The sequence below is a fragment of the Artibeus jamaicensis genome, unplaced genomic scaffold (assembly GCF_021234435.1).
Source record: "Artibeus jamaicensis isolate MK-2021 breed Jamaican fruit bat unplaced genomic scaffold, CSHL_Jam_final contig_452, whole genome shotgun sequence".
NCBI lineage: Eukaryota > Metazoa > Chordata > Mammalia > Chiroptera > Phyllostomidae > Artibeus > Artibeus jamaicensis.
In genome coordinates, this window is record NW_026521837.1 from 4837557 (window position 1) to 4859794 (window position 22238).

General features: G+C 41.1%; 1 protein-coding gene across 5 annotated transcripts in view; it reads left to right on the forward strand.

The window, feature by feature from the left end:
* AFF1 (ALF transcription elongation factor 1) overlaps positions 1–15109 on the forward strand; it is a 199198-nt gene extending 184089 nt beyond the window's left edge. For all 5 annotated transcript variants that reach the window (XM_053666356.1, XM_053666357.1, XM_037132414.2 and 2 more), the window contains 7 exons: positions 624–715; positions 913–970; positions 3611–3747; positions 4323–4394; positions 4794–4931; positions 8803–9008; positions 9945–15109. In XM_053666356.1, the coding sequence (XP_053522331.1) occupies positions 624–715; positions 913–970; positions 3611–3747; positions 4323–4394; positions 4794–4931; positions 8803–9008; positions 9945–10066 (825 nt within the window). In that variant the 3' untranslated portion in view covers positions 10067–15109. The remainder of the gene's footprint in view (positions 1–623; positions 716–912; positions 971–3610; positions 3748–4322; positions 4395–4793; positions 4932–8802; positions 9009–9944) is intronic.
* The last annotated feature ends 7129 nt before the right edge of the window (positions 15110–22238 follow it).

Sequence of the window (22238 nt, forward strand, 5' to 3'; positions counted from 1 at the left end):
TTTGATCTCCAGTTAGGACACATGCAAGAAACAACCAATAAATGCATCAATAAGTGGAACAGCAGATTCTCTCTCTCTCTGTCTCTCCCTTTTTCTCTCTCCCCCTCTCTCCCCCTCCTCCTCCTCTTCCCCTTTCTCTCTATCTAAAAATCAATTTCTTTTAAAAGAAGTGAAATAAATTATCAGAATAGATGTTTTGTGTTAATTTTCTATCAGGTGTTTTATAGTAAGAAATGGTTACCCTGGCTAGTTCTTGGTTTGAATATTTGATCTCAATATTGATGGTAATGGGAAAACATCATCCACTTTTCTCAAATACATGTTCCTCTTCCTGTTAATCAGGGTGTAGGTATATTTGGTGAACATGTATATTGGCTAAAAGAAAATGTTACATTTGGTTTTGTTTATTCACTGTCTCATGGACAGTTTTGTCTTACATCTTTCTGAGTCCCCAGAACCTAGGATTTCAGTTAAATCTAGCTTGGAAAGTGCTTGACCGAACTAAATTGTGCAGTGTTTGATTTCCTTTTTAAAAATTATTTTGGACTAATTTAAAGGGATGGTATATATGGGTCATTGATCTTAAATGTTAGAGTGTGACCTGTATAATGATTTTTTTAAAGGGATCTTCTGGAGATGCTGCAAATCCTTTTCCAGTGCCTTCTTTGCCGAATGGTAATTCTAAACCAGGGAAGCCTCAAGTGAAGTTTGACAAGTAAGATTCCAAATGCTTCTTATCCTTTATTAGCCCATTTCTTCTTCCTCCTCCCCCCCCCCTCATTTTTTCATCCTCCTTCTTTGCCCTCCATCCACTCCCATCCTTTTTCTTTCTCTCTGTCTTCTTCAGTCATTCCACTCCAGCCTATAACTTCAGGTTTCTATGGCCCCCCCTGATCTTTTGTTCTTTTTCAGACAAGCAGATCTTCACATGAAGGAGGCGAAAAAGTTGAAGCAAAGAGCAGAGTTAATGGTCAGTCTTGGTCCTTTATCCCTTTAGTAGCATGTTTTCTGATAGAATATTTGTAATCGCATTCTGGTATGTTCCATGTCACTGACTATAGTGGGAGAGGTGCTGGCGTTGGCCACAGTGGAAGCAAGGTTGGCAAGATCTTATGGGTGAGGGATAAGGGATTCTTAGTGAATTTATTTTCTTTGACCCCATTCATTGATCATGAACAAATACACAGAGTACCTTGTCTCAAGTTGCATGTCTGAATGAATGAAAGTTGATGCACCTGGTAGTGTTTTATGTAATAAATGAGTGCTTCCTTGTGCCACTGAATCAATTCTTTGGATATGACAAATGAGTGCTACTATTGGAAGTCCATCTATTTGTGTTCACCCTGAAACATTTTAAAAGGTGAGGAGCCTATTTGCATTCCAAAATTATCTTAAAGCCCTTGAGAGGCTAGCCTGAGGGAACAGCAGACCAGCACCATCAGAAGAGATTTTCCGACGAAGGCGATGATTGCACTGTTGGTAAATGTGCTTTAAAAGCGTGAGCTTGCTGCCTGGTGGCTGTTGGACTTTCTGGAAGTTGGTGGTTTTGTTCTTAATTGCATACATAATTAAATATGCTTTTATATCTCTGCTGCACTGTAATTAGTAATGTTTGCCCTTTGTCATAATTAAGCATTTAAACTTAATGTATTTCCCAAACCCAAACCCCAGCAAACACCTTACACTGAACTTTGCACCACAGAGAGGAGTACGGGTCACCCTTGTTCCCACACACACAGACCTGAGCGTGAGCTCTAGGGGCCCACAAGGAGCCGAATCGGAGTGGCCCGCAGCGGCCTTCAGGGCTGTGGCCTGGCGCTCGCAGCCCCAGTCTATAGACTGGCATCCGTTCTCTGGCTAGGGAGGGCTGGGCCGAAACCCCGGGATCCGGTCCACGTTTGTTGGGACCACATGTTGGAAGGTGCTATATGGGAGTCAGAGAGCAGCCTCTGTACGCTGAAGCGATCCTGTGCCGGGGTGACCTGCGTCAGTGAGAGGCTGCAGTCCCTGCCAAGCAGTGGCCGTTCGCCTGTCTTCTTTCCCCCAGCTTTCCAAGGTTGTCGTTGCTAGCACTGTATAAGTCTTCCGATTTTGAAAAAGAATAGTTGGTATTTTGTCAGCCAGCTTTCTAAAACTTGTCTTGACATTGGACACTTTACGTATTAGATTCCTTCATTATTCAAAAGGAAGCATTCTTCGGGGAACTTTGTTTCCGTTTTGCTTTTAATCTGTACATTTGCACATCTCCTCCCCCTACCTAAGCTGACCATGTGGATAATGACAACTTGCTTTATTGTAGTTTCTTTTATTTATACCGAAAGTCAATATAAATTTTGGAAATTCCAGGAAAGATGTTGTATTGAAAAATAATTTTGAAGAGTTAAATTCCCAACAGTTAAGTAAACCAATAAGGCCTTGTACTGCTGATAAACTGGGCCATGCTAGTTTGATTTTTCTTCTGTCACCATCTTTCTGAGCATAGGTTCTCTAGCAAAAAAAAATTTTAAGTCAAATTCCTTAAAAAAATTGAAATCAGCAGCCCTAAACGATCTTTCTTTACTGATATGTCGCTATCTTTTTATACTCCACTTGCATCTTTACTGTTTTCATTTCTTCTTTTTTAATATCAAATTGAAAGCATTAGCAAAAACTACGAACTTGGAAATGTGTTCATCAGTTGCTCTTCTTGTGTGTGGTTCACATACCATGTGTTAAATAAAAAGAGGTGCTCAACACAATCTCTGTTGAGTTGGTTGTATTCCACTGAGAAGAGTGTTAAGCTATAAAATGTGTATCCACCAGTATCTGATTTCATTTATATTTCTGTTTTCTCTCTCAGAGACTCTGGGATTGCCCTGAGCAGTGTGGTTTAGGTGGCCGGGCAAGTCCCACAATGAGAAAGGCCCCTGCGCCATTCCTGGTCAGGGCACAGGCCTGTGTTGCAGTTCAGTCCCTTGTCAGGACACCCATGAGAGGCAGCGGATTGAGGTTTCCCTCCCTCTCTCTTTCTCCCCTACTTCCCCACTAAAAGTAAATAAAATCTTAAAAAAGAGAGAGACTGGGATTTTATCCCTGTTGGCCCAGGGGATAACTCTGTACACTTAGCTCTGACTTCCAAAAGAGATTAGAAATCTGTTGTATTGTAACAGACATAAAATGATTATTATTTATCATAATATCTAAGATTCTCATAAACCATAACATCTTCTACTCATTGGAAGATCAGTTTCAACCCATACAAAGAAATTTGTGTCTGCATTATTCTAGATGGGCAGAATAATCTATTTCTCAGGAAAATTACATAATGAGTAATTAGTAACAAGGGGACTATGTACTCATTGCCTTAGTTTGAATATGTGCTTTAAGGTTTTGAGAGTGTCATCCTATTACAGAATTGTTTTATTTTCTTGTACTGAATTTGTGTTAAAAGTATGTTTTCAGCAGGTCAGAGCCAGTAGGCTTTGTTAATAATTTTGAGTTGTTTTGCTCTCACACTTCTCTGTAGCCATAATTAAACTATGACAGTGGAGGGAAGTTACAGTGAAGAATGTGGGTGAGAAACTAAATAAAAGTCTGTCTTAGGCCTAACAATGACCATGTTCGTCCACAGACGGACAAGGTTGGGAAGGCTTTTAAGTACTTGGAAGCCGCCTTGTCTCTCATTGAGTGTGGGATTGCCATGGAGTCTGAAAGCCCGGCGTCCAAGTCAGCTTACTCGGTGTACTCCGAAACTGAAGACCTCATTAAGTAGGTGCCAAGTCATTTTGCCATTCTCTTAAGTACTTCTCTTTCCTCACCTTTATTGCTGTAAGCCATTTGAACCTTAGTACAAAGATAGCTTAATAAAGGGGAACCTTAAAAAAGTTACTGATCCAGGAACTTTTTTTTTGTCCTGAACTAAAATTATATTCTAGATGAATGCTAGAACAGAAAAGCTGGCTCCAACTACATCATTTGCCAAGTGCACTGTGAAATGCCAAACCTTTCAGGGCAAGGTTGGATTTTCCAGTTTGGCATTCTTATCAGATGGCCTCTCATCTCAGTTTAAGTTCCCACCTTTGTCATCTGCATTTCAACAAGGGACTCAGTCAGGACACCAGTCTGCTTGGGTTCATGCGGGTGGTCAGGCCAGAGAAGAAACAAGTCCTCACCTAGTTTTCTGAATGGCCTGCATTGTTGCTGTGAAGCCGCTGCATTGCTCTCATCTTCACATCCTTGGGAAAAGTCAGTATAAAGCTGAGACACACATAGTAAGGCATCTTTATGTCAGGGATTTTCCAACCACTGTGTTTGACCTGATCTATTTCTATGTTTTCCCATAGATTTATAATGTCATTAAAACCCTTCACAGACTCCACAGCATCAACACAAGAGAAAATATTTGCTATTTTATGGTGAGTACATTTTCTTTATCTGAAAAGCATCACATTTTCTTTTTGTATCTTTTGATGTTATAAAAAAGATTTTGAAATTTGTTTGCTTAGCATGAAAATTGGGGAGAAAATTGAAAAGTGAAAGGTTTTTCAATTCAGGTCAGGATTGATCCCACTGATAGAGTTAGTTATTATGAAATGGCACCCACTGCCATTTGACTGATGACTCAGTAACCGCTTTGGTCTAGTGACTTGAATTATTTCTTCGTATAATTGTTTTTCAGCCAATATTTAGTTCTGATGGCAGTGAACAGGGCAGTGAGATTCTTCACATGGACAAAGACACTCGGTGTGTCCACCAGGTGGTCAGATGGCTCTTTGTCTGTAGTGGTGACGCCCAGCTTCTGTTTCTGTTTGCAGCATGCGTTGCCAGTCGATTTTGAATATGGCGATGTTTCGTTGTAAAAAAGACAGAGCAATAAAGTATTCTCGAACTCTTAACGAACACTTCCAGAGTTCTTCCAAAGTTACACAGGCACCTTCTCCATGCATTGCAAGGTAATGATAGATCTCCTTAAATAATTTTCAATATTGGGTCATTATTTGCCTCTTGCTTTTGCAACCATTTGTATGTACATGTGATTTTGGCTTTTCAAAAAATTGTATATATTCATGTGCTGAATTGCTTTCTAGCTAAGTTATTTGCATGTTTCTACTTTATGAGGAATAATTTAAATTAGGGCATTTCCTGATTGGGTAACATAAAAAGATAACTGCAAAAACTGTACAGTCAAGCCCTGACTAGTGTGGCTCAGTGGGTTGGGCATCATCCTACAAACCAAAGGGTCGCTGGTTCAATTCTTAGGGCACATGCCTAGGCTGTGGGCCAGGTCCCCAGTTGGGGTGTGCAAGAGGCAACTAATCAGTGTTTCTCTCCCTCTCTTTCTCTCTCCCTTCCTCTCTCTCTAAAAATAAATAACATAAAACTCTTAAAAAAAAACTATATAGTCAAAATGTTAGGTCTTTGAGGATCTTTAGATAGGCATAGCACCACAAACCGTATTGAAGGGGAAGGCAAGAGAACCAGAATCACTTCTGGCCAAGATGGAGGCGTAGGTAGACACACTGCGCCTCCTCGAACAACCTAAATAAGGACAACAATTCAGAAACAAAGTAAACCAAAACTGAAAGAAAATTGAACTGTATGGAAGTCTGACAAACAAGGAGTTAAAATAGACACATTCATCCAGACCGGTAGGTGGGGCAGTCAGGTGGCCAAGCGGAGAGGGGTTGCGGTACAGGAAGCGGTGACACCGGGAGCACAAGGCACCCTGGGTGCACAAAGCAGCACCAGGCAGACCCTGGGCACCGTGCACAAGGTGGCTGGCTGACTGGGCAGCGGTCTCACATTCGCATGCAGATGACTGGGGAATGAGACAGACCGAGCAACCCAGGGTCCTAGCGCCGGGAAATAAGACCTCAAAACACCGATTGAAAACACTTGTGGGGGTTAAGGCATAGGGAGAGACTCCCACCCTCACAGGAAAGTTCATTGGAGAGATACACAGGGTCCTAGAACACACACAAACCCACCCACACAGGAATCAGCTCCAGAAAGGCCCAGTTTGCTTGGGGGAAGTAGCAGAAGGGACTGAGGTCCAACAGAGAGCAGAGCAAGCACCATTGTTTCCTCTCTGACCCCGCCCCCATGTACAGCAACACAACCCAGCAACTGGGTTGTCCGCCCTGGTGAACACTTCAGGCTCCACCCCTCATACATAACAGGCATGACCAGACCAAAACATTATGGCTCCGGCAGAAAAACAGCTCAAAGCCCCAGAGCCAATACTTCTAAGCAACCGAGAGATAGCCAACCTATCAGATGCACAGTTCAAAACACTCGTGATCAGGATGCTCATAAAACTGGTTGATTTTAGTCACAAATTAGATTAAAAAAATAAAAGCTACACTTAGTGAAATGAAGGAAAATGCACAGGGAACCAGTAGTGGTGGGAAGGAAATCAATGGGACTCAAATCAATGGAGTGGACCAGAAGGAAGAAAGAAGCAACCAAACAGAAAAGAATGAAGAAACAAGAATTCAAAAAAAGGAGGAGAGGCTTAGGAACCTCCAGAACATCTTTAAACGTTCCAACATCCGAATTTAGGGGCACCAGAAGGGGAAGAGGAAGAGCAACAAGTGGAAAACCTATTTGAACAAATAATAAAGGAGAATGTCCCCAACCTGGCAAAGGAAATAGACTTCCAGGAAATCCAGGAAGCTCAGAGAGTTCCAAAGAAGTTGGACCTAAGAAGGAACACACCAAGGCACATCATAATTATATTAGCCAAGGTTAAAATGAAGGAGAGAATCTTAGAAGCAGCAAGAGATAAGGAGACAGTAACCTACAAAGGAGTTCCCATCAGACTGTCAGCTGGTTTCTCAAAAGAGACCTTACAGGCAAGAAGGGACTGGAAAGAAGTGTTTCAAGTCATGAAAGACAAGGACCTACATCCAAGATTGCTCTATCCAGCAAAGCTTTCATTTAGAATGGAAGGGCAGATAAAGTGTTTCTCGGATAAGATCAAATTCAAGGAGTTCATCATCACCAAGCCCTTATTTTATGAAATGTTAAAGGGACTTATCTAAGAAAAAGATAAAAAACATGTATACTAAAATGACATCAAACTCATAATTACTAACAACAGCACCTAAAATAAAAACAAGGAAACAACTAGAACAGGAACAGAACCACAGAAATGGAGATCACATGGAGGGTTAGCAACAGGGGAGTGGGAGAAGGAGAAGGTACAGAGAAGAAGTAGCATAGATGGCAGGCAGAAAATGGGAGAGCAAGAGTAGTGTGGGAAATGTAAAAGCTAAAGAACTTAAGACATGTGGACATGAACTAAAGGGGGGGTATGGGAGGATGTGCAGGATGGAGGGGAAATGGGACAATTGTAATAACACAATCAATAAAATATGTTAAAAAAAAAAAAAAGAACCAGAATCAAAGTCCTTTCTCCCTGTATCCTTATCATCGTGGAGTTTCAGTAAACAAGAACTTTCCAGAAACACAGGTGCTCAACCTTCTCCAGGATTCATAATAGTGATATTAAGAATAAAAATGATTATCTGTAGTTAAATTTTCCACCAAGTTCTTGAGCTAAAATTTTTCATCTGTGCCATAAGTTGTTGAAAAACAATCCTTGTGCAAGTGAAGATTGGATTTTCTTCCCTATAGTACTTGCCTAGTATTTTTTTAATTGCTTATACCCCTTGAAAGTTCCAGTTCTGATAGGTTTTGCTATTTTAAGAATATCACCTAGAAGATTGCCCTATTTCCAATACATTCAAAGAGAGAGGTTCCCATGTTTTTTCTCAGGGGGGAAAATTCCTGAATGAGAAGTAACTTTTTGCTTCTGAAAGTTTTCATGACTCCCATCTCTGCAGTATTATTCTAAGCTAATACATTGTCAGTCACATTATTTTAGATAACTCCTTTACCAAAAAAGGGCAGGTATAGCCACATTTTTCCATTTTATAGCCATTAGGTGTAAGTAATTTCACTTGTGTTGCTCATCGGACCCACATCGAGGCACTTGTTAACTTGCATGAACAGGTATATAGTCAAGAGGGGAGAGTAAAGAGAAGGTTATGAATCTGCTGGTGCTTTCTCTCCTGGTCTCCTAGTCTCCTGGTCTCCTAGACTGTATTGCAGTCATTCAGTCACTGATTCAGCAGATATTTATCTAGGGCCTACTCTTAGCATCTACTTAAGTTAAGTACTAGAAATACAAAGGTAAATAACAAATGGCCCCTACCTTTAAGGTGCTCCTAACCCAGAAAGCAATAAAAAGAAAAGTGTGGAATGTAGAAATACAATATGTGAGTAAATAAATAAACAACTAAATAAATGCAAGGGGAAAAGCTCAGTGGCAGCCAGGAAGCCCTGATGTACTCCTGTGTCTAGAAGAGTGCCAGGTGCAGAGTAGGTGGTCGGTTCGTATTTACCAAGGGGATGAAAGAATGACTGTGTAAGAGATAGTGACCGGGTTCACAGGGCAGTGTTGTCTCACTAGGAGCCGTTGGAGTGGGGGTTGGAAGGCGGTGGACTGAAGCATAAGGAGGAGACGACGTGAACGGTGTAGGAAAGCAGCTTAGGTACAGACTTGCCCGCCGAGTTCTGCATCTGGTGCAGGACGCCTGGCTCCCATCGCTTTGGTGGGGCCTGTCTCACTGTGTTTTATGAAATAAATTCGTAGCATACTGAAGGTGAAGTGTATGTCTTTGACCTTGTAGAAGTGATTGTTATTTTGGCAAGTACACACCGAAACTCGGTGACTTGGCCTACAGTTTCAGAGGCAGGAAATCTGTCTTTTGGGGGCTTAGGCGATTGACCAGTTCTCTCTGATCTTCCGCCTTCCAGAAGCACAGGCACACCATCCCCTCTCTCTCCAATGCCTTCCTCTGCCAGCTGCGCAGGGCCCCAGTTGAGTACTGGCAGTGCGGGGAGCAGTGGGATGCCTGCCGCCATCCAAAACATGACCTCTTCCTACATCACCATCACTTCCCACATTTTTACCGCCTTTGATCTTTGGGAGCAGGCTGAGGTCCTCACAAGGAAGAATAAAGGTAAATGGCTCTGGGGTGGTAATGACTGGTGGGGATTGGGAGGGAATAGTGTTTGTATTTTGTGTTCAGTTTTTTGAAGAATAAGAAATGTGTACCTATTTACTCTTCTCACATTTTGTCCATTCCACCTTATAACCCAGTTTGATTGTTTCTTGAGCTCCGCTGCATGGAGCTGAATTTCTGTAGCCAGATCTTAGCAAGATGGGAGTGGGCGCGGCTTCAGCACCTCGCCCCTGCAGAGGTTCTGGCACCATCACTTCAGCCTGAACTGCAGTGGTAGGAAAGGGCAAGGTGGATGCAGAAGGAGAGTCGCATGGCTGTCCACAGGCACAGCAAGGTTGAGCTATGAAGTGGCTTAACCCAGATGCTGAGTTTAGTGTTTGTTAACACACGTGAAGGAAGACAGAACAGTACACGAAGTGTGGCATAAGTAAACATTCCTGAAACTCGTGTGAGACGGAGGCCCTGGGAGAACTCCACAGTTTAGGAGGTGGTGGAGCTGTTTAAGGAGTTGTCTGCTATCAGTGACCACTAAGCAAGTGCTTATATATGAACGGTGGATTCACACCATGACATATTTTTTCCTGGCCGTGGCCACTTAATTTCCTCACATCCTCTTAGAACTTAATTTCTTAGCAACTAATGATTATTTTTAAACATTTTGTGGGTTTTTTCTTCCATGCATTCATTGATCCAAAAGTATACTTTGGCATCATCCAGTGTGCACTTCCGACCCTGCCGAACTAGTGGAGGCTTATGGGCAGTGGACAGGCCATTATGGTGGTAGACTGTGAGTTTTCACTGTGCTAGGTGCAGTACAGACTTCTCTGGGGATTGTTTATGGAACCAACACCAAAAAAAGTGATGTTTTGTTGCCATTTTAATTTTCATGTGGGCAAGAGTATTTACCTGGTTTTGGTTTTGCTTTGTTCACAGAGTTTTTTACTCAGCTCAGCACAAGCGTGTGCTCATTGGCCCTGAACAGCAGCTTGGTGAATCTGGTGCGCTACACAAGACAGGGTTTTCAGTGGCTCAAACAAGGAGCCAAAACCCCTTAATGGAGGCCCAAGTTGATTTGATGCCTCGGGCCCTATTTTGCACATTGGAAGCTTCAAAAACAGTCTAGACCTTTGTCTCATCAGGACAACAAACTTGAGAAGCACCGTGAGATGGCCAGGACAGCTGGCCACTTAAATGCTCACGAATGATGTGGTCGTTGGTTGGGCACAATGGTTATGCAGAAGTAGGAATGAGGAGGCTGGCTTCAGAGATGACCTTTGCCTTTCAAAAAAAAGGACAGAAGTGCAATGTAGCCTAAGAGGGGTATATGAATGGTCTAGAAACATTTCTGTATTTTTTGAACCAGCAGGATGCAAATAGCAAATGAAATGAGAAGCAGTTTCAACTCTGAGAGCAAATTCATATCATCTCAGTGGCCACACTAGTCCATTCCCAGAAGGAAGCATTTTTAACAATGAATTTTGGTGGTGTAGGGTTCTGTGGATGATTTTTTTCTTTTAAGTTTTTTTTTGGAAAATATTTGTTTAGTAAATTCTGACAGCCATCTGTAAAACATAAATTGTGAAGGACCCCACTCTACCCCACTTTTTGCCAGTGAACAGTTGCTCTGATGATACCAAGTATTGTCATAACTTAGAGATTTGAAGGCAACCCTCCCACTGCCCAGAGTACTGCGCGCTCAGCCCAGCCCTGATTTCTTCATTGCTGTGTTGAAAGTCGGCCTGAGTTGGAGCAGTGGAAGGAGGCGCTACAGCACACACGGAGGCCGTTGGAAGGCGTGACGCTTCATTCCCACCCCTGGCTTCAGCAAAAAACAGTCTCCAGTGACTATATTCTGAATTTTCTACTTGGGGAAGAAGGGGACCGACATTTGTACATAACCAGTTGGTTAAAGGGCTTTTTAATTTTTGTTTAATGAGAGCTGGAATTTGAGGTGCTGATCTGTGGTCTACAGTTATGCGGTAACTCACGTTGTCTTACCAACTCAGAGTTTTGTTAGCGAACACAAACAAATGAGATCTACTTAGAGAGGCTATATTTTTCTGCTACAAATTATTTTATATTTATAGCAAAGCTAGACTTTCGGAGCCCTTAATTGTCTAGGGGAAATTAACTCCCTGAAAGAATATGGAGATTTGGAATGGTTCATTAGACTTAAAAAGAAAAAATCACCACCACATGCCTTCGTTCCAGAGTGTTCTCAGTCAACTAGATTTGACAGACTAAAGAGGAGCTGTGGCCTTCCCATAAGTTGTTGTTGCCATATTATATATACATTAAGCCAAGTTCATTTTGAATGACCTAAACGGAAAGAACAGATCCGAACCCCACATACCCATAAGCACAGATTTTCTTTTTCATTGACACTTTGAAGGTTATTATTGGAAGCATTATTTTGAGTGCCAATTTTTTTTACCCCTTTTAGAAGTAGAATTTGCACACATTAAAATTGAGGACTGAGTCTTATCTCTATAGTTGATTTTTCTCCCTTTACCCCATTCTACCCCTGTACATGTTTTCTACTAAGCATGTTTGACATTTTCCTATTTATTTATTAGTCAAGAAGGGAATGAATGTATCTAAGGTCCATTCAATGAATATGAGAATTTTCTTGGTAATTTGGCAAATATATAAAGGGATGCATAGAAGATGGGAGTGACGCTTGTTTTCCACAGCATGAACTGTGTGGAGCTGTTACTTCACCGACTTACTCAGCCTGTTTTGTCTCATGAGCTAGAGCTGAGGTCTGTTACTTCATACTTAGGTTAAACCAGAGAATTAACAGTAGCAGTAACCTGTGAGCATAAGAACTTCATGTGTGGTCTCGACATTCTAAAGCAAAGCCACCATCCTTTTAAAATTACTCATTTAAAAAGCAACCTGTGTTTAAGGGAACAATAGTTGACTGGTAGGCTGTATGCCTGTGACATTGTGCACCTCTTTTATGTAAAAGACAAGGTGCTGGAATCAGGCACATGTAATTATTGAACATCTTTCTTTCTTCCCTTTATTCCCTTGGCCAGTCCCGCCCCTGGACCCCAGCACTCCCCGCTGTATGTCACCTGTCAGTTTGGAAGGGCGTATTCTCTGGGACAGGTGCTTATCTGCACTGACGGTGCCAGAGTGAGCATGTCCTGTCAGCAAGCCACTGTGCTTCCTTGGCGGAGGATGTTTCCAACTTGATTTCTCAGCGAACACTAAAAGAAGTGATTGCTTTTGCAGTGGCCTTAAGCTTGGTGTTTTCTTTCTCCCTGACCTTGACGTTAAATTTTAGTTGTCCCTTGAAAAACGAATGATTTTGCAGAGATCAGCTTGTTTTGATCATGAACTACAACATGCATTATTCCTAAAAGAAAACTCCTAGTGCCTACTTTTTAAATAAGTATGTAAAAGGTGGTGACTTGATGACTCCATGTTCATCAGGGGTTTTTTTGGCTGTTACAGTTGTATATAGAAATCAAAAGGCTTTGTAAATCATTTGCACTTTTTCACTGCATGCTTACATTTCGAAAGACAGAATGTGTACTGAGGTAGATAATTGAAAGGACTAGTTTTAAAGTTAAGCCTTTGCTATGTGAAGTTCTTACAGCAATAACAGTATGCACTTCCCAGTGAGGCAGTGCAAGGCACCTGGAGTAAAAGCTGAGTGTGAAATCTTGCCTTTGCCACTGCAGTTTCCTGTGTCATTGTTAGGAATGGAAGGACACGGTTTTACTTTTAAAAATGTTGCATGTTTCTGCCACTTCTGGAGATGATTGAACTTGAGGCTTTAGCCAGACTAGGGACCCTGCTAAACAGTGAAAAACACTTCCCTGAAATTTACCGAGTTACCGCGCACCAGCCCCGGTGGACAGTCCAGTCTGAGCGTCCAGCAGGCATGTCAGCAGGACTGGAACCACAGTGGCACAATGACTTATCTGATATGATTTGATCACAATGTTGAATGGGAAAAGCACCTGATTTCTTTGAACTAAAGGACCTTTAAGGTCTGTTTTGACAAAAATGTTTAGCTATTTCCCTTAGACAAATTTGGACTACATTTTTCTCCCTTGTTCTGTATTCTTTAATTCCAGATCTCAGGATATCTAGAAGCTAAAAAAACACCCACTTCTGACTGAAAACTTGCCTTAACTGGTCCCTTAAATATTAATGTTAGTAAGATCAAAAGCTTACTACTTTATTACAGTCCTTGTTTAATAATTTTTAGCTGTAAAAAACTCCTCGTTCTGATATATGAAAGGAGATGTGTGGGCGCATGTGCACACCCACAAAGTAAGAGGCTGATGGAATTGGATATATTTACTGTGCCTTTTGTAGACCAAACCTAACTTTGGAATAATACTATATTTGTTTTGTTACGGCTTTACGAGATGTTGTGTGGACCTTGCTCCTTTTGCTGTCCTGCTTCATGAAGCTTGGTATATTTGTGCATCTTAATGTAAATGAATCAAAAAAGGCTTGATTTCCCTACCTCCCACCACAGACTCTACTTTTTTTAAGGATTTATTTTCCCAGACACTACATAAAATCTTTGGAAAAATCTTTGCCACTCCATCTGTTACACTGTATACCACTGATTAGCAGCATTTAAGTCTTGCAAGAATATTTGGGCTTTTAGAAACACAGACATCAAGATTTGCTCACTAGAAGGAAGTTACGCATTGTTGGCTGTGAGGGTGTCAGAAGATGGTGGTACTTGCCCCTTTGCCCCCTTTCTTTAGTGGGCTGCCTCTTTTGTTTTTGGTCCTGTTTAGATTTTATAGATGTAAGGTTTTTCCTGTGCCTTTTAAAATCTTTTATCTTTTTTTTTTTTTGGCAGGCAGTAGAGGGCGAGATAGCATGGTGTTGGGGATTTTTCCTCCAAACTTCACGATGTAGTATTTCTACCATGTGAGTGTCAGGCCATCAGTCTAGTTGTGTTGGTTTCTCAGTGACTGAGAATGAATTCTGACCACTGGCCACATCCTTTAGTTTTTATGGTGAGTTGATACACAGCCTATGCCGCCTTTCTTAAGGTAGCTGTAAGTTCCCTGTTGTCCTGGAGAAAAATCACACTATTTTGTTTCACTGTGTGCCGGATATCAGCAGGTACTGTGGTGGGTAGAGAAGTGCCTATGTTTCTGGACCCAGAAGGGCAGGAAGGATACATGCAGCTCTCTGTGAGCCTAGCTGTTACTCTAGTGGCCTGAAATGACCAGGGAATAAGACCACTGACGGAGAGGCTGGCCAGGCTGTGCTGGTCAGACCAGGCAGTGGCTGAACTAAGAAGATAACTTGCTTTGCTTAAAAGTAGTTGTTTAAGCGATGCTTAACACAGGCAGTATTAACTTCTCCTTTTGTTCAGGCCATCAACGTGTATTGTTAAATTACTGCACATCCCCCTCAATACAAGTGTACACTGTTCATGTTGGTGTGTGTATGTGTGCGCGCGTCCCCTGAATCTTGTTTTATTTTATTTTTTTTTCTGAATGTGACTACGTTTGGATGATACCTGAGCAGGGTTGCCTTTTTTTTTAATTTATTACCATATATTATATTATATTATATTTTTGCTTTCTTGTAACTTTAAAGTCAAATCTTGGTATGATTAAAATTGTTTTAAAAAGGAATAAGTTGTCCAGTTGATATGAGGATCACTGGTCTGTCTCTAAAATAATAAGATTTTCTTTAATTACCGTGGAATAACGTGCCAGCGGTGTAATCCGCACAGTGACTTTGTGTGTAGGAGGAGAAGCGGCGATGCTCTCCGTGGGAAGATGTGCAACACAGAGGAAGGGGACTCCGTGTGCTTTATCTACTTCAGCCGTGGGGCTGCATCTTGGGCTTCGGCGAATACAGTTGAGCTGCCTTGTATGGACCTTCTGGAAGAGACATGTGATCTATGAAAATTACATTTTTTTAGAAGATATATTTGCAAAAGATCTTTCCAAAGAGAATGTGCCACAGATCTTTTGTTGTTCTCTGTAATGAAGATTAATTTCTGTTAAAAAAAAAAAAGCATACATGATTTGTTCACCTTCAAATTCTTTTCACAAGAAGATCAAGCTGTAAAAAAAATTAATAAAAATTTAGAGAAATCATTGGGTTGAATCATGCTTCCATTTTTGCCTGAATAAAAAAATTCCTAAAGTTGTTATATTTAATTACTATTTACTTACAGCCAAGGAAAGGCTCACATGGAATAGTGTACCCTCAGCCACAATATGTATTTATTGTTAACATGGGAAAAATGCGGGCAGTGGCTAGCTCATCCTTCAGTTTATTTTTGAGATCTTCATCACCTGTAAACTAGCCTGATATCACAAATGTGACTTTCTATCTTTCTAACATGTGCCGGGTGCAACAGCGGCCAACTTTGCCCATCAGCCATTTCTTCTCTGGGCAGACGATGTAGAATGCCGGTATTGAATCTGAAGGCCATCTGCTCCCTCCTCCCCTTGCCAGTCTGAAAGAAATGCTCTGCCCCAATGGTTTTATGAAATCAGAAAGGACTGGATTTCCTGAATTTGAATCCGGGTCTCCAGTTTGCTACGTGACCTACCTAGTCTATAAACTTTGTTCGTTTGGTATCTACCCAGTAAAAGTGAGCATCACGTTAGGTGATGTATGAAGGGTGCTTAGCATAATGCATGGAATAGACATTCGGAAACTACTGGCTTTTTAAATGTATTCCCTCCCCGCACTGCATTACAGTGCCCCAACATCTGACCTTCCAGCCTCTGACTAAACGCTCAGAAAGACCTCACAACCCACCTCTTCCTCTTTAATTTTGCTTTTCCTTACATTAGGGTGACTTCTACTCATATTGGTCCTAATGAACAAATAGGGACCCAGCTTTGGCAATCTTGCAGTTAAGTTGCAATAACAAGCATGCGTTAGCAAGATGGGAAAAGAGAGTATTATTCCTGATGGCGCCACAGGGAAGAGATCTCATCTGCAAGATGGGTTATAACATCTTTCCTGGGCTTTCCTCTTTTTTTACAAAATCTTTCCATGTCATATCTTGTTTATTGTAGATTTTCAGGAGTAGTTGTCCATCATGTGGCAGTACCAGTTTTAACCAACCTCCTTATTATATATTGAGATTATTCCTAATTTGGGGATATTGTAAAGGATGCTTCCATGACCATCCCTGAAGCAAACTACTTGAGCAGATATAATATTTTACCGCATATATAATATTTTACCGCATTTATGTAAATGTGTGCATGTGTGTATTTATGCTGAGTTGTATTTCACCCCTAAACATTTCAGTATGCACTTCCTAGGACAGTTTCCAACACAACCGTAATACCTTTATGTCATCTAAGAGGATTTCTCAACATCTAATATTTAGCCCATATTCAGATTTCTGCAGTGGTCCTCCCAAAGGCCTTATAGCTTATTTTTGAACCAGAATTCAGACATTTCATGTATTACATTTAGCTGTTATGTCTCTAGTCTTCATCCAGAACAAAAAAATCTTTATTTTTTATTGTAATGTTCTCCATCTTAGATTTATGTTTCCCTAAGTTTTTGAAATTCATTTCTCTATCTCCTGTATTTCCTGCAGACTGGGTTAGGTCTGGAAGCTTGATTATATTTGGCAAGAATACTTTGTAGGGTCTGTGAACTTCATATTACACCACTTCAGAGGCACGTATAATCATTGTTAATGATGCTAACTCTTGCGTCTTTGGTTGAGATGTGCTCACCAGTACTCTGTGGTAAACACAGGCTTTTCCCTGTTTCAACAACCCTTCACTTAGTGATTTTAGCACGCACTGATAATCCATTCCTTTGCCAATTCTCAGTATTGTTCAGAAAATGCAAGGGACAGAATCACCAAATGTGGTAGGTGAGAAGCAGTGTCTTCTGGTTTTTATTTACATTATTTCTGTTTATATATATATGTACGTATGTATATGTGTATGTATGTATATGTATATATGTGTGTAATTTTTTTGGTCACATATCAAGTCGCCATTTGCAGTGCATGGGTTATGTATGTGACCAGTAAGGCAGACCCACTGCGAGTGTCTAACTTGGTAGATGTGAGGAAGGTTTTCACCTCAGTCGTGAGCTCACCTCTAGGAAGGGTACAGTTAATGAGGAGAAGGAATGCTAGGCAGTAAAGAAAGAAAAAATACTTCCAATCTATTCACCTTTTTGATTATATATTCAGGATACTATCCTCTTACTATGTTGTAAACATTTTTCCAAATTATGTTTCGCTTTTCATTATGGCATTTTTTTCTTTCTAGTATTTTAAGTAGGTCGACTTGTACCAGTGCTTTTGTGCTTTGCACTTTGGCGTCCCGGGTAGGTAAGGGCCGTTTCCCAGACACTGTGGGTCAGGGTCGCTACCACTGACAACTCGAGGGTAAGTAATGTCCCATTCGTGTCCTCAGTCTTTTTATAAGGAAGTATTTAGGCACTTTGGAGCCTGAATTATTTAAATAGATATTTGTTCCCTACTTGCGAGGGTTGTTGGGAACATAAAATGTCACAATCCACATTCCTTTTAAGCAGGACATTTGGTGGCATTCAGAACCCTCGAGTCAAGTCCAAACAACCTTGAAGCCCAATGGGTCTTAGCGGTTTAATAGCTATTACTTTGGTTGTGGTAAGAAAGCCACACCCATCGTATGTTTTGTCTTAGCACAGGACCATTTCAGTGTTTGTGGTTTCCCTGTTTAAACTTGGCTGAATGCAAGACTGTAGTGAGACACCACACGGCTCTAATAGTAAAGACCTGTGTTCTTCTAATAGACTAGAGGGCGGCCTTGAAGTTCTTCCTAAAGAGGTGATTACATTTTAGATTTAAAAGACTGCCTGCCTGCCCCAGATAAGTGCTTTAAATCACCCTTCTCTATACCTGGAGCCCAGTCTTAACATCTCATTTAGTTTAGTTTATGTGTAGGAAGCAGAAAGAATTCTGGGTTTATAACTCCACTGCTAAATCTTCCCGTAAATTATCATCTAAACGCAACAGGAGCAACACACAAACAGGTGCGTGCACACAGGCTTCTACACCTATGGAGAGAGTATTGAACATGGAAAACAAATTGTATGCAAGTGCATGGGCTGTAGAGAGATGTCTTTAACCATCGAACTCCATCTTGGAGGCTTCAAAGAAGCTCCTCCTGCAGTTAGGACTTGGTACCCAGGATTGCAACTGAGGACTTTACAAGCATCTCAAAGGAGCAATTAGAATTGTGATGTAATAAACCTTTAAAGAAAAATAGCATAAAACAAAAAATTTAAACTCATGAACAAGGTCAATTCTAAAGGTTAAATTCACAGCATATTCAAAATAATTAAAATAGGCAACAGACAGTTCCTCAGGGTCCTCCCCCAAGTTGGATAGTGGAGGGTTGGAACAAAACTAGCTCAGAAACTGGTATTTGAAGGCTGAATGCCTTGGTCCCAGCTGGGTGCTCACCACTTTCACTATGCAGGGTCTGGACAGTACAGCCAACAGGAAGGCAAAGCAACAATTTACATCATGCAAACACCTGGATGTCTTGGTGCTGCACTTCTTCACCTGTTAACAAAAAGGAGGGGTTAGTATATATGATATCCTAAAATCTGCATAGTAACAATATTGGCAGTGATGTGTTAAAGAAATAACTTACTAAAATTAACCGCTTTCAAAATTAAAATCTGGAGAGGGGGGTGCTCTGAACATTTGTTGCATTTCTCAAAACAATTTATAGCACTTAAAATCTGCAGAACTAGACGGGCAAGTGCACACAGTCACTGCTTTGGGGTATTTTTATGGGAAGAGTTAAACAACACTGGGCAGCAATGGCAGAATCAATGGATCAATAGAAATTTCCACCTATTCCTTAAAAAGCAATGTTCATCATAGCAACGTTTTAAAAGTTCTGCTATATGTTAAAGTTAATCTTTAATCCAGTTTTCCCTCATGTTCAATGCTTATCCTGATTTTGAATCAACTTTCTCCTGTCCAAACCTCGTACCTCTGATGGAACCATCTTTACCGTGGAGAGGACTCAGTGCATGCCAAAGTGCCCCACAGAAGTGGCCGGCTCGGCCCTCTTCCTCTGGCCTTCATGTGACTGGAACAGCAAAGCAGCCGTGGTCCGGTCCATCCTACGTACTCTACTGTTCTGTGCCCAAGCATTTGTGTGTGCATATGGATACATACACATACACACATGAGCATTTTATAGACATAGGGCAAATTTATTGTTGGGTGAATGCATTGTGCTAGGGCACAGCAAATTAGGAAAACTTCATGTATGTACATTTTCTGCACTTTCTAAAAAATAAGCGAGACCCTGTTTGAAGCAAAACTTGGAAGTCCTTATTTTAAACCATTAAATATTTTATTCTACTCCCTAATTTCCTGAAGCCACATCTCCCACTCACCTCTCTTGCACTCCTTAAATCCCTGGCCAGATTCCTTCCTTAGCTCACTTTCTTCAATTCACTATTTTAATGTACGCAGTGCTCTCTACTTCAGCAGAACCCTGGGAGCCTTGGAGCAGCTGAGACCCATTCTCCTAAATTTTTTACAACTCTCTACGGGCATATTTACAAAGTGTTAGCTAAGAATACCAAAGAGCCACCAGACACACCATTTGTGTGCAATTCATTAAAAAAATTTACATTCATTCCACTGGTAATTAATTACTCCTCTGGTTCTGGTTTGAAAGGATGTGGTAGGTTTGAGTCAACAAAACTTGTCTCTGGGCTTTTCCTCCCCTTCATAGGTATCAGCCGCTCCACAGGTGTAAGCCCTTATTCCAAAGCTCTAAGTGCAGAAAACCGATGAGATCTGAAACAGAGGCTTAGTTTCGACTACAGTGCACCTCCAGGGATTAAACGCCACAGCGAACCAAGCCAGGTCCTGAGGATGATTAACAGAGCTAATACGGAAATTATTACCAGGCCTCAAATTGCACTCCGTGAGCTAAACAATGCAGTCACAACGTGGAACGAATGTGAATTTTAACAAGTTTTAGCTTTAGGCTTCTCATTAGTGCCCTTATTCCAAATGTAATGTGCAGAATGCACCACTAGAGGGCAACCATTCCTTTAGGGAAAAAATACTGTAGGAAACACATTTATTTAACCAGAATAAGATAACCCTTCACATCCAGGAGAGGCTATTGTCACAGAAAAACAATGAAGTATTGGAGAAAAACCAGAAACTTCATAGGTACTTGTAGGAATATTATGTAGTATAGCTATATTATATAGTATAGTAACATAGTATAGTACTATAGTATAGTATAGTATAGTATAGTATAGTATACTATAGTATAGTATATTATATAGTATAGTAACAGTGGATAATTGTTAATGGTGGGAAATTGTAACCCTACTCACCATTCTTTTTTTTTCTTAGATGTTATTTTTTGAGGGGGAGGGAGGGAGAAAGAGGGGAGAGAAGGCATGTGTCCTGTCTGGCAATCGAAACAGTGGACTTCTGCTTTTTGGGATATTGCCCAACCCGCTGAGCCACACCAGACCAGGCAACCTCACCATTCTTTCGACAGTTTCTTTAAGTGCTGACTCTTGACTAATATGTAGCTTGCAGATAAATAGTATGTGTGTATAAGAGTCCTAGGAACTAACTGTTCAAGAGAGACAGAATCTTACCTTCAGGCATCCCTGCTTCAGATTTGCTGGCTTCCATCCATGGAGCTAGGATGACTAAACTCGGACAACACACACTGGACCCTCACTTGCCTTATCAGAATGGGCCATGCTTGTCTGTGCATAGAAAACTTTGCACCACTCACCACTGTTGATCTGTTTGCTCTGTTCCCCGCTCCCTCCTTATAAACACCTCTGCCTCCACTGAGAAGTGGAGATGGGCTCTGAGACAGGAGTCCCCCATCTTCCAGGTTGCTGGCACCTGAAGATACACCACTTTACATCAGCACCTGCCTCTCGAGTCTTGGCTTTTGTAGCAGCAGGGAGCCAGACCTGTGTTCAGTAACATAGCCACTGTGGATAAGTTTGGTATTTTCTTTAAAAGTCTGTTACAACCCAGCAATTCACTTGTGTGATCCTACCCAAGAAAAATGGAAACACGTTCACATTAAGACATATTCATGAACATTCATGGCAGCATTAGGCATAACAGCCAAAAGTGGGAAAGAATCAAAATGACCAACTAGTGAATGGATAAATAAAACGTGGTTACCCGTAGAATGGAATACTGTTCAGCAATAAAAGTGTTCCAGTACGGGTGAAATGAACCTAAAAACCTGCTAAGTGAAAGCAGCCTGATGCAAAAGGCTGAAGAGTGTTATTTCACTTGTGGAAAACCCAGCAAAGGCTGCTTGCCTCCGAGGTGAGGCAGGGAGGGCAGAAGTGGAGACTGACTGACTGTGAGGGCTCCCGAGAGTGTTGAGGGGATGCTGAAAACGTCCCAAAGCTGGATTACCGTGGTGTTGGCACTAAATCATGAACTGTAAACACAGTGAGTGAATTTTATGTAAATTATACCTCAAAGTAAAAATGACTTCCAAAAAAGCACACTGAGTACTGCATGAGAAATGGAGAGAAACAGACAGAAGGAAAACTAGAGCGTTGTTAGTGTGTGATACAACGCCACTGTGTCATTCAGCCCCAAGCTCTCTGGTTTCCAGCAGGAAGAATGATCATTGTTTAGCGACCAACAGGAAGAAATCAGGAAATTTATAGTCAGGTAAAATGTTACTACTTTTGGCCAACGGTCAAAACAAAAATTAAAGACAAAAAACAGCTGCAAAGTTCCAGGCAATTATTTTCTTAACCTACATCAGTACATGGCAGTCATACTTACAAAGGGATTTAGTGAACACATCATGTGCTAAAGGATGGGTGTATATAAAGTACCTGGTACTTGAGACATTCAGGGCACAGATACAAAGTGATGGACACAAGTATGCCAAGTAATCTTACATGTGATGAATTATCCTTTCATAAACTAAATTTATCCAAGGCCTCAAGTATGAGAAATATATGGGATCATTCTGTTAAGGTCTAAGATACTTAACAAACAACTTTCACGGAGGGCCTTTTAGTGCATAAGAGAAAGGTAGGTAATATTAAGATAAAACTGCCTTTTGGGACCTGCAGAATGGCAGTGACAACAGTCTGCTCTGGGGGTTGTGAATGTCCAGGTAATGTAAAGGCTGTCCTATCACTGTTTGTTCTCAGATAAATTATAAACAGTATACTTTTAAAATACTTGACTGAACTCTC